This window comes from Armigeres subalbatus, unplaced genomic scaffold (assembly GCF_024139115.2).
Source record: "Armigeres subalbatus isolate Guangzhou_Male unplaced genomic scaffold, GZ_Asu_2 Contig1208, whole genome shotgun sequence".
In the NCBI taxonomy this organism is placed as follows: domain Eukaryota; kingdom Metazoa; phylum Arthropoda; class Insecta; order Diptera; family Culicidae; genus Armigeres; species Armigeres subalbatus.
The window spans coordinates 346,248-359,718 of record NW_026941966.1 but is presented as its reverse complement, the minus strand read 5'-3'; the positions used below and the strand labels follow the sequence as shown (position 1 = coordinate 359,718).

The following is a 13,471-nucleotide window of genomic DNA, read 5'->3' as shown; positions in this document are numbered from 1 at the left end:
TGCTCTTTCAGAAACAAAATAAACTTTGTGTACGCCATTCGATCCAAATCCAATTCAAATCAAATCCAAATCAAATATCAACGCAATCCAAACCAAATTCAAAACAAATCCAAAAACCAACTCAAACCCAACCTAAAATCAATCTGAATCCAATTTTAATTCAATCCAAATCCAATCCAATTAAATTAAACTTACCTCGATGTAATTATTTCATCTTGCTAAAGTATTAGAAAGCCACAGGAATAGTCTGAAAGTAAAATTTAATACGACATTCAAAAAGCGGAAAACTTTCATGTAGTTGTAAATAATGTATCGACTACCAAGCGACCCACCAGGTACCGTACCGCAATGATTTTTAGAAATTAGATAAAAAGGAGTTTGCGTCAGATAGAACAAATCTTAGTAAATTTCCTCATACCCCATCATTGTATTTGCCAAAATATCGTTATTATTTTTTTTTTCTATTTGGATTGGATTTGATTAAGATTTGAGTTAGATTTTTATTTGATTTAGATTGGATTTGTTAAGGATTGGATTAGAATATGAATTAGATTTGTATTGGATTTGAATTGTATTTAGATTGGATTTGAATTGAATTTGGGTTGGATTTGAATAAGATTTTGATATGATTTGGATTGGATTTGAATTGAATTTGGATTGGATTTAGATTGGATTTTGATTAGTTTTGGACTTCATTCTATTTTACCGAAATATTGTATAAAAAAAGTAGTTCATTGACCTCGTAGAATTTGAAGTTCTCCAATCATCCAATCATTACTTAGATCCTAATCTAAAAGCTGGTAAAGATTTGTGGGACAAAATAGTGACCCACAGTTTGGGTACCTATCTTCTAAAGATATTTCCGAACACAGACTTGAAAAAAAATTCTCCTTCGGCCCGAAAATAGCTTGTTTTCGTCTCATCGAAACAAAAAGAACTAACCGTGATTATTATAATACTTTCCATTGCGTTGCGTTTATCGTTTCCTGGAAATGGTTCCCCTTTTTTAAAATCGTTGTTGAACTAAATCTGTAGATTAAAAAAACACTTTAATAAAGGTAAAAAAAATCTTTCAAAAATGCCCCACATTCGACAACGGAACAATATGCGAAGTCTACTGGTATTCGAAAACTTTTTTCTTAAGAAAAGTATCACCAATACACACGACCACGAAACCCACACTCAATTCAATGGTTAGTTGCATAAATTGTGACAAAAGGGGAAAGAAGAGTTGAGGTTCTACCAAACATACTCGACGCGATTCTACCGCTTGGCGACAGCGATTCTGTCTCCGTTGATGTGAAAGTGTAAATCGAACATTGTAGGACCCAATGATAGAATCGCGGCGACTAATTGTCGCCATAGCGGCGATGTAATCGCTTATGTCTGAGAGAACCTCTAAAAATAGTACACGTACAGATCATTCGAAACAAACATAAACATAAAGGAATTCTTCGATAGATAAAAATAACAAGACCAATATGATTTGTAATCTCCTTCGTTGTCAGTTTATTGCTTCAAGAGAACACAGTCGTTTCACGTATACTTTACATCATAATATATTTACACTAAATCCTACGGTGTCAGATGCTATTTTATTCATTAAAAAAAAGAATCTCACGTTCCAGATCTCATTTGTTGCGGCTCGGCAGAGTATGTAGGCATTGACTTAGAATCAACTAAGGCTAAGACTGTGGCATAGGCGGCAGCCACAGTAGGTACTCCTGACCGGCTTACGCACTGTTGATTGGGGCGTCCTGTCCCGGTTGGATTCCTCCGGTTGGGCCGGTGCCGACCTTCGGGTGGTAGCCATTCTCATCGGCGGTGTAGTTCACCCAGTAGGTCTGGCCATCGGGTCCAACGAACGTGTAGGATCCCTGGACGAACAGCACCTTGACGTCATTTCCGTCGGCGTCCTTCGAGTCCTTGTAGGTACCTACCTCGGACCGGATCTGGCCGTCACTGAGTTCGTATCTGGAAAGATTGGGCACAATGGTTTCGTATGTTACTAGATAGAATAAAGTTGCTGCTATATTATTTTTGTACTTGGATTATACCGAAACGCACGAGCTCAAACGAAGTGATGTATCAAAAAAACATTCAGGGAAATGTTCCAATCGAAGAAATGGTTTTTAATGAGTTTTTTACTTGACTCGACTCGTATAGAAAACCCTTCCGCAAGCGATGGCATATGAGCAAATCAAACCACCTTCCTTATGCCAGTGGAGATATATCAGCTTCCACACAGATATTCTTCCCTTCCCCTTCATACGGGAGTTTGGCAAAAGGAAGGTCGTGCGATATATACCATCACAAATATTGCTCTCCGCTCGCTTTCAAATCGACTTCTATAAAAACATTTTTCATGCCTGCCGTATCCTAAAGGAACTATCAATTCTATACTTTCGCCTCTAATTCTATCATGAACATGTAATTCTAAGTTTGGAAGATGATATTAGCATTTCTCGTTTAACTTCACGTAGAAGTAATTCACTCAAATCATTAATTAATGGATGAAATAATAATAAAATATAGTTCTGTAGTTTGAAAACATTATCCTGGCCAAGCATATTATGATCTTTGGTACAAGTCTCATGGTAGGCCAGTATCACAATGAATGAGCAAGGGTAGTGAATAATGGGTCCTGCCATCAAGATTCGAAAGCTTGTACAAGAATTGCCACACGATCGCCTAATTGATTGTAGGGTTCGAGCTGGAAAAATAGCACTGTTCTCCGGAGTGATAAAGCCTACGATTAGTAGCCCAAGTGCCATAGATCGGTCGATAAACAGTACTCTTATTCTAAAAAGCTGTGGGCATAAAAAATCTTTTTGGAAATTCGTGTGCTATTTGGCAATGGAAATACAGGGTTAGATTACTTTCAGACATATTCTAGCTTAGATTGCATATTCAAAGAAGATAGCAACTCGATTAATATTTTTAAGAAAATTCAGAAGATAATCCTGGCTTTGAACGATCTATCCGTCATAATTTGGGCATAGAAATGGCAAACTGGCTGCCTTTTTTTCTCTTATATGGGATTTAGGGCGATTACTTTGCAGGGCCGCAATCACACTAGCTGTCGAATCCGTTAAAAAGAGTACAGGCTTGTTGAGTGGGGTAGTGACTGCAATGAAAATACGCTGCGCTGGGAGGGCAGGCTGTCGGAAATAGTCAGGCCGTTCCCGGATATACCTATCCCGACACTACGGTGCGTGTGCGACCCATTGATGCATCGATGCTCGAATCTGACGAAAACGACATTCAGCAACTCCACAACCAACCTACGTATTCCCTCTTTAATGGTTCCTCTTTAAAAATGAGTAATTTACTTTAGTAGTGGAGCGCCTCGCTCCGTGCCAGTGAAGTGAGCACTTGGAAGGAGACCGGCACAAGCCACCGTACCATTTACACAAAACGGGGATCTTCTGGAGTAACACATATCATAAGTAACTACCATGTTTCTCCTTTAAGGTGGTTATACAACAAGGCCACAAATCAGCCATCTTGGAAACCACGTGTTTTTTCTAGTGATTTTTCAAGAGCACGAATTGAGAGAACCACAACGCCAACGGGGATGAAACCTTCGTAGATCGTTTGCTTACTCGTGCTTAACAATCGACTTCAATTTCAGCATTGTACGAAAATTATTACGCTTGATTTGACCTTTTGATAAATGAGTAGAAAACCGTGAGGTGAATTAAAAATTAACCACATGGTTTGATTGTATAATCACCTTAAGTGTAACCGACGGCTTTCGATGAGTTCATTTCACACAGTAACTGCCAGTAGGGCCCTTATGCTTTTTCGCTGTGGGAACTGATCGATAGTTTTTGGAAAATACGCATTTTTAAGACTTGGCCAAATTAGGCAATAAGGTGGCCAAAACCAAAAGCCAAGTTTGCCATTTAAGATGTTTTTTTATGAGATATTGCGAAAAAAAGATTCGGCTGTTGGTGGGACTTAAAACCACACTATTTCATTAAGTACACTGACGTAAGTATTACCAATAACACAACAGTTGCCCTTGCGAGAAATTGTTCCTTAACCAGCTAATAACGATGGCATACGTTCGTGTACTTAACGGAACAGTGTGGGTTCAAGTTCTACCGGCAGCCGAATCTTTTTTCACAATGTCTCATAAAAACACCTTAAATGGCAAACTTAACTATGTATATCAAAATTTAACACCTTTTCCAAAAAAGATATTTGCAGATACAGAGTGAAAACATGGGGAAAGGAAGTTGACGAGCTCTCTGTGCACTGAGCACGTTAGTTCTAACCCGTATAGCAGCCTGCTATCGATCAGCGCCTGCTCGATTCGGTAACAGCTGGTCTAGTTTTTATTCCTTAGCCATTTTGGTGAGTGAATGAGGAAGGGCTTGGCTCGGATTCGTGTTCGGTCTGGAGTATCTCCACATAAACAGAAAAAAAGCCTTTGGGAAAAACCGTGAAAGCGACATAAAATAGGGCCATCCTCAGAACAGAACAATGAAAATACCAGTTTCATGCAAGGAAGGTCATGGACGCAGAGATGCCGTTTAGGACCCGAAAAGACCAACGGGAAAATAAGATAGAGATGTATTCCAGAATATTCCCAAAGAATCCCCATTCCATCAACTGAAGACACTAGGTCGGCATGTTTGGCTTGGTCAAAAGCGTTGTAGAGTACTTCCCCTAAATCGGCGAAGTGTTTGCTACTTCCTTAACCAGGAGAAAATGCACGTTGTTGAAAATCGAATCTTCCAGCTTCCTGTTAATTCTCCTGTATACTCCAGTTTGCAAACCTTCCGACTAATTTGGAGAGGCAAGAGGTTAAGGAGAGAGGTCTGAACCTGAAGGGGCTCCAGCCTGGGAGCTGGTTCTCGAGGTCTGAATAACTATGCTCGTACTTCAGTCTTCCGAGAAGGTACACTCTCTCCACATATTGTTAATTAGGTTGAGAAATGTAGTTTTTCCTGGGAAGGGAAAGTACTCGAAGCATGGGTAATGAACATTATCACTTTGTTTACGGAAGACCGAATTTCCAATTTTAATTTTCTGGAGTGAACGAGAATGTGCACAAAGTTCGAAACAGAGCTAGATTGTTAAGAAGAATGAGAGTAGAGGAGTGCACCGCATATACACGCCACAAACGCCGAAGAATTTTTGGTGGAAATTGTGGAAAATGTGCATTCAGGAAAATTTCCGAAAATCTTCTCACGAAAATTGAAATCGAAATGGACATTCGGCCGAAAATATCGTTTGGCAGAACAGGTTTTCATGAAAACTTCGTTTGACTGAAGTGATCATTCCGCCGAAAATGTGGATTGGCCGAAATGGTCGTTTCCCCAAATAGGCCATATGGTCGAACGAGCAGATTTTTTATTTGAGCATATGATCTGTTCACAAAACGACGAATTCAACCGTATGATCCGTTCGGCCAACTGGGCCTTTCTGCCAATCAACTGATGTTCGGAAAAAAGACATATTCGGACCAATAACAATTTCAGCCAAGCGGCATTTCTGGCCAAATAATCGGTGCGAGAAAACGACTTTTTCGGCAAAATTACTTGGACGTACATCCCTTTCCACCATATGTCGCTTTCAGCCAAATTACATTTTCGGTCAAGCCATTTTCGACCTAATTAGGCCGAAATCCATCTGGTCGAAAATGCCAATTGGTCAAAACACAACTGGTCATTTGGTCAAATAATGGTTGCTTGTCAGGTAAAATCATTTGGCTGAAATGTACAAATGGCCAAACTGGTCCGTTGGCCAAAAAAGTCGTTAGGCCGAAATGGTAGACATTTTTGACCAAATTTTTTAAACAAATGACATTTATGGTCGTCTGACCCATTCGACCAAATGTCATTTTCGGCCAAATGGCCTTCATGCCAAACAATCATTTCGGCCAACCGGCATCTTCAACCAAACAATTGTTATTCTCCTAAAACATTATTTAACGCGCTCTTTGTTACAACAATAGATCTGTTCGTCAACAATGGGTTTATTGGTGGCTACAAGTGTGTCATTGAAACTGAGAAATAAATAAATAAACGCCCTACACTTTTTGCAAAGAAAAAAAAATCTATTTAATGTTTCACCTCACAAATTATTTAATAGTACAACGTTAATAAGAGATTGAAATGATGTTCAGAAAACTCAAATATTCATCCATTAGCACTTATTGAGATTCTATTATTTAATAATTAAACTATAAATTAAAAATCAAAAGCAGAACTTTTGCAAACAATGTTGGAAAATACCGGTTGGATTAATATTATAAGCACTTGTGCACATTTTTGGCTCCGAAGCCCTTAAAAGGACAGAAATTGAACTCTATTAGCAGATACATTGGTTGCACTCGATCGCGCAATGATAGAGCTTTCAGATTAGTGCATGATTATTCTATTTTACTAATTCTATGTATAAAAACTGAAAGAATATATTGAAGCGACTACCCGAGTACCATCTATTGGGTCCTTGTGTAGTTGCAGCTAGTCTGGCTTGAATGAAGTAGCAACCGCGAGCGGTCAATCATGCTCATGCTTAACCGAAACTGAAAGACTATATTCAGTCAAACTTCAAAAAATCAAATCCAGAACAATGCCGCACAAAATGATCCGAACTCCAAAACATTTACAAACTAAAAACATATGTAACTAAATAATTTCAACTAAAATATCTGAAACGCTACCATCTCATAACACAACAGGAAAGATGTAGGCTTTGGGTACCTATAAGAATTGGAGGAGTGCTGACTAAATAGATCTTCCCCACATTTGAATTGCAAAAAAAATACTTTTTAATTCTTTTAAAAACATCGATCTATTTCTATACATTACATTCAATAAAAAAAAATCTTCCTATTATTATTATTGGCAATACATCCCTCAGTGCTCATTCAGCACTTCCATAGTTGTTAACTGCAAGGTTAGCAACCTTAGCAAAGTTACTGTTTTTGCAATCGTATATCATGAGGCTAACATGATGATACTTTTATGCCCAGGGATTCCCTGGCAGGGAAGTCGAAAAAATTCCCAACCCGAAAGTTTCATGGACCGGACCAGGAATAGAACCCAGCCACTTTTGACATGGTCTTGCTTTGAAGTCGCGCATCTTACCGCGCGGCTAAGGAAAGCTCCAAAAAATCTAGCAAAATCGGAATCAAGGATGAATAAATATTGCGAGAACACATTTTTTTTTTGCAATTAACCACGGATTCAATGTCAAAGGCAATTTAACAGGTTAACTCGGCAATTGTTCACTAATTCACTAAAAACCGTTAGTACTTGACAGCCATTTTTTAGGCAAGCTCGATATGACGAACGTTTAAACAATTTTTCTAATAATGTTATCACAGGTCGCATTAAATCAAGTCTACACCGATTCTTCATGAACACATTTATAATTTCACGCCACAGTTATCCTTTTGGTTGTCCAACAATGTACATTCAACACTTCGTCGTATTATCGTACGCCATCGCACTCTGATCACTTACGTGAACTTGTAACCATCGGGACCATTGTTTTCACTGAAGTAACGCACGGTTTGCACATCCTGAGCGGCGGATCTCGGCGACGCGTCCGCTTGAGGAGCCGGTGCTCCAAGAACCGCACTTACTGCCACCAGAACTCCAAACACGCTAGCGAAGACCACGAACTTGTTCATTGTGACGCTCTAAGTTCTCCTCGAGGAAGCAATTACTTTAGATCCTTACTGGCGAAATCCCTAGAACCGTTAAGGACGAGTCCTACTATTCGAATGATGTCCCAACGATGTCGGAAAAACGTTTATATACTGCCATCAAGCACACCGCGCGCGCGCCGCAAACAATAAACAAACCGCTTGAGAAGAGCCGAAAGAACGTACCGAAACCAAACTTCTTGCACCTTTTTTTTTGTTGCTGCCGTTGTTTTGGTTCTCCTCCACGCCGCCGCGGGAGAAAACAAGCGCATCTCTCAGCGAACGCGACAACGCGCCGCACGCGGATGATTCGCGTCGCCCCATCATCGCATCGTTGGGTGGTGAAGCAGCAGCACACCTCGGGCGGGCACCGACCGATGCTTCTTCCAAATCTCGTTAAACGTTAAACGCTCAATAAGCGACGAACCTCATATCGTCATCGTCCGGCTCATCGCGTGCTGGTTGGTTAGTTGGGTGAGAATTTACAGTGGAATCCGCAAAGGTGCGACGGGTGAATATCACGATGAAAGCTAATGAAACTAATTACGTTAATGAAATTGATTAAAGTTTGAGTCACTTAGTTTCTGGATGCACTGTTTTCTTTCTTACAGTGTTTCTAGTACGTCCATTTTTTAATGTTTTTAAGGCTACTAAAAGACTATAAAAGCTGAAAGTAAAAAAAATTGGGCACTCATTCGTCAACTTGAGTGGACATTTTTGGACCGTTTCCTGATGTCTGTAGCATCCCAAATAATTTTTCAATTATTTTACATCATCTGCTGAACAATTGCATAATAGTTTTCGATTGAGTGAAAAAGCTAAAATCCACATCATTGTCTGTCTACCCCTGCAGTTTCTCTCGACTGTAGTGACCAGAAAAATTTGGTAAAACATTACAGGTTCCTTGTCTGCCTTGTAGAATGTGTTTTCCAGACAACAAGGATTATTAAGGTACCTGAAAACCGGGCAAAAGTCACGTCGGAAACGAAAATAAACTCGACATCAACCGGATTCACGAAAACACGGTGGAACGGTGGAACTGCATTTATCCAACAGCTATCAGAACAGAACACTGTCAGAATCAATATCACTCCATTATCAACGAATTGAAATCTAATCGTAACCGTACCAGAAAATCGCCGAATAGATATGCTTTGCAATCTGTTAGAATGTGTCTGTGTCGATTGTACGACAATTCCCCGAAAACCAATTCCCCGAATGCAATTTTCCCGAATGCAATTTACCCGAATGTAACAATTCCCCGAATGCAATTTCCCCGAATGTAACAATTCCCCGAATGTAACATTTCCCCGAATGTAACAAATCCCCGAAAATAAAGTATTTTTTGCAAACACATAATTGTCATCAACTATAAGCGTCTGAACAGAGCAGCGTTCAAAGATTTGTTCTAGAGTGTCTCTTTGGAAATACCGAACATGATCAAATCTTACGATAGTATTGTATGCCCTTGATCTTCCTTATTGTTAAGTTATAAAAATTAAAGATTAAAGATTCCTATTAATTTTATTTTTCTAAAATAGTCGAACAAAAGCTGAATTTCTTTGATGGAGTAGAATCGCGAACAGAAATTCCGATTGAAAACATCATGGTCAAAATTTGTGAAATCAAACTCCTGTCATACGTAAGGTCTATCCCTTCCTTAAGAAGTTACTGCCCGAGCAGCACAAGTCAGGAAAAACTGGTTGCAGCAACTTGATTGTAACCAAGTCTGGTTACATGTGAGTTGCAGTCACCTACGTGGAACATGTGTGCTGCTGGGATGTAATCTTGGATGTGAATCCTCAAAAAATTAAAATGCGTATGCCCGAAATAAGACAATGGTGAATGTGATCCCTTCTTTAAAAATAATGCATCTACTCGGAATAACGCAACGGATTACTTTGATCTCTACTTTGGAAGTAGGTGTTTCCCAAGAATAATGAAGAAGTGAATGTTATTCCTTCTTTGAAAATTTTGTATCTACCTGGTATAAGGAAACGGTAGTTGTGATCTATTCATTAGAGTTAGGCGTAAGCTTGAAATAAGCCAAAATAGAATGAAATTACCTTTTTAGAAAAAGGAATTTGCCTGCAATAAGGTAATGATAAACGTAGTCTCTTCTTTTGATGTAGACGAGTTTGGCCGGAATAGATATGATATATGAGATCGCATCTAGCAATAAATATCAATTATATAGACCAAAAAAAAATATCGAATTAATCGACGTGTTCATTTAAAGAAGACAATATCCCCTCCATTGTCCTTATACTGCCTAGACGTGATCATTTAAGAAAGGCATTATCTCCTTTTTTCGCTTTACTCCAGGCAAACGTGTTTAATTGAAGAAGGATCCATCTACCCTCATTGTCTTATATTGGGCAAATGTGTTCATTTTAAGAAGGCATTATAACTCGTCTTCCCCTAAAACCGGGCGAAGCGATTATCAATAAAAAAAAAGCTTTATACCTTTCCTTCGCCTTATACCGGAAAACGGATTAATTTTCTTCCTTTATCTCTATTCTCCTTCCTCATTTTTCCATTCTCTCTTCCTACATCTCACTTCGTATTTCGCCTTCTCTCGCTCCCCACTCACAATTCTCGCATTATATTTTTCACTTCTCACTTCTTACTCCACACTTTTCACTTCTTACTATGTACTTCCTTCTCATTTCTTACTTTTCACTTCTCACTTCTCATGACTCACTTCTCACTTCCCACTACTCACTACTCCCAACTCACTGCTCACTACTCACTTCTCACTTCTCACTTCTCACATCTCACTTTTCACATCTCACTTTTCACATCTCACATTTCACTTCTCATTACTCATCTGTCATTTCTCACTTTTTCATTACGTTCTTCTCACATCGCACTTTTCACTACTCACTATTAATTTCTCACTTCTTACTCCTCATTCGGCCTAATGACGGTTCGGCATAATGGTCTTCGGCCCAATGACCAACAATCTTATTTTTTTTACAATTTTTAAGCAAATTGTCTCGCGATCCTCACTTTTGTTGCAGCTCAAAATTATGTCAAACGCCAATTATGCGACTTTATGTAAAACGACGCAGATTTCTTTTTCAGTTTTAGTTTTATCTGCACTATGGAAACAATTCGGGGAAATGTTGCATTCGGGGAAATGTTGCATTCGGGGAATTGTTACATTCGGGGAAATGTTACGTTCGGGGAATTGTTATTCGGGGAAACTTCATTCGGGGAAATTGCATTCGGGGAATTGGTTTTCGGGGAATTGTCGTACAATCGTCTGTGTCAAGTGTGCCGCACCACTAAAAATAGTACAGGCAATACGTACTATTTTTAGCGAACCCTCCTGTGTGGATCGATGCTGAAACATAATTGCAATTTCGATTAAAAGTACAGAATCTATTTCATCATCTAACTACAGCAAACTAGAACCCGGTGCTTTTGCAGAAGCTTGTGGAGAAGTGGTCTGTTTCTTTACTTCGCTGTTTTTGAACCTTTCCGTCCCTGACGACTGTTTTTAAGGGCTATCAGAAATTAAAACCAATTAAAGCAGTAATGGGAGTGACATTTTCAGGATACTAGGACCACTAGGACTCAATCCGGCCACATCGGCCATAATCCGTGGGACCTCCTGAATAGCCATTTCCTAAATTGAGTCAAAATACGTCGATTGACACCTCAATCTTCACGATTTCACAAAAAAAATAATTGGGAATGATATTTTTAAGGATCCTGGGCCACTCTGGTTCAATCCGGCTGCAATCCGGGGGACCTCCGGAATGGGCATTTGTTAAATTGAATCAAAATAGGTCGTGCGACATCTCAAACTTCATGATTTCACAAAACAATGATAAGAATAATATTTTGAGAGGATTCTGGGCCACTTGGGCTCAATTTGGTCACATCAGCCACAATCCAGAGAAAATATCGGGCATTTTCTAAATTGAGTAAAAGTATGTCGTGTAACAACTCGAACTTCATGATTTCCGAAGCAACGATCAAAAAGATATTTTTAGGGTTCCTGGACTTCTAGGCTAGGGTTCAATCTGGTACAAAAATTTCCCAATCCAATTTCCCAATCCAAAATTTCCCAATCCATTTCCTAAATTACGTCAACAGATCATGTCACACCTCAAACATTATGATGCAACAGGAAATAATATTCTAAGGGTTCCTGGGCCACTTGGGTTCAGCCCGGTCACATCGGCCACAATCCAGGTCTTCGGATTCGGACAGCAGTTTTAATTTTTGAAAGCTATTACAAAAAGACGTCAGTGACGGAAAGGTTAAAATTGAATCAAAATATGTCGTGTGACACCAGAAACTTCATAATTTAATTAGAAAAAATGGAAATAATATTCTTAGAATCACAGGGCCTTTTGCATCCAATACAATCGTATCGGGCATATTCCGAAGGATTTATGGAATGGTCATTTTCTAAATTGAGTCCACATACGTCGGGTGACACCTTAATCTTCATAAGTTCACAATGCTACGATGAGATTTATATTTTCAGCGTCCCTGGGCCACCTGGACCTGGGTTCAATCCGGTCACATTGCCATTTAAATTGAGGCAAAACAGATCATGTGACACCGCTTCATGGTTTTACAAAGCAATGATTGCACACGGCCCTCCTTAGCCGTGCGGTAAGACGCGCGGCTGCAAAGCAAGACCATGCTGAGGGTGGCTGGGTTCGATTCCCGGTGCCGGTCTAGGTAATTTTCGGCTTGAAAATTGTCTCGACTTCCCTGGGCATAAAAGTATCATCGTGTTAGCCTCATGAAATACGAATGCAAAAATGGTAACTTGGCTTAGAAACCTCGCAGTTAATAACTGTGGAAGTGCTTAATGAACACTAAGCTGCGAGGCGGCTCTGTCCCAGTGTGGGGATGTCATGCCAATAAGAAGAATAAGAAGAAGATTGCACACGTCCTATTGCGTTTGGATTTAAAAAGTGTTCATTTCGTAGGTCTTCGGATTCTAGCCGATGTGATCGGATTGAACCCAAACGGCCCAGAAACCCTTAGAATATGATTTCCATCATTGTTTTGTAAATTTATTATGTTTGAGGTGTGACATGGTCTGTTTTGACTTTATTTAGGAAATGGTCATTCTGGAAGTCCCCTGGTTTGTGCCCGATGTGGATGGATTAAACCCGAGTGCTCTGTGAAATCATGAAGTTTGAGGTGTCACACGACTTATTTTGACTCAATTTAGGAAATGGCCATTCCTGGGGTCCTCCGGATTATGGCCGATGTTGCCGGATTAAACCGAAGTGGCCCGAAGTTGCTCTGTGAAATCATGAAGTTTGAGGTTTGAGGCCATTCCGGAGGTCCCCCAGATTGTGGCCGTATTAAACCCGTGTGGCTCAGGAACCCTAGAAATATCCTTCCCATCATTTCATCTGTAAATGGCCACTATTTCTAGGGACAACTAACCCCAACTGATTCTGGAATAATTCTTGAACCGTACTCAAGAGTGACCAAAGAATGAACAGAAAATTGGGATCCAACCGGAACGAATGCAACTTGTTGCGAAGGAATCGTTTTAGAAATGTGGTTTATACAGTTAGTTTTCAAAAACAGGCGTCAGGGAACGGAAAGGTTAAAAACAATCTTCAATAAGCGCCAATCGATAGCTTTGGCAACTTCTTGACAGGACTGTTGACAGCAGCAAGCAAAGTCTCGTTTACAATCCCGGAATTTAGAAATAGCCAAAAACTCAAAGGTGCAGCCTAATCAGATAATGCGCAAAGGTGACATAGGACTACGAAAATTTCTTCGCATAGTGATTGCAAAGCGAATAGAAATAAG

At 39.7% G+C, this 13,471-nt stretch overlaps 1 protein-coding gene across 1 annotated transcript; it reads right to left on the bottom strand.

The window, feature by feature from the left end:
- Positions 1–1,480: 1,480 nt before the first annotated feature.
- LOC134202410 (endocuticle structural glycoprotein ABD-5-like) lies at positions 1,481–7,767 on the bottom strand. The gene is made up of 2 exons (XM_062677413.1): positions 7,485–7,767; positions 1,481–1,974 (listed from the first exon to the last, which is right to left on the bottom strand). Exons 1-2 carry the CDS (start codon positions 7,652–7,654, stop codon positions 1,734–1,736), a joined length of 411 nt encoding a protein of 136 aa, XP_062533397.1. The 5' UTR covers positions 7,655–7,767; the 3' UTR covers positions 1,481–1,733.
- Between the last annotated feature and the right edge of the window lie 5,704 nt (positions 7,768–13,471).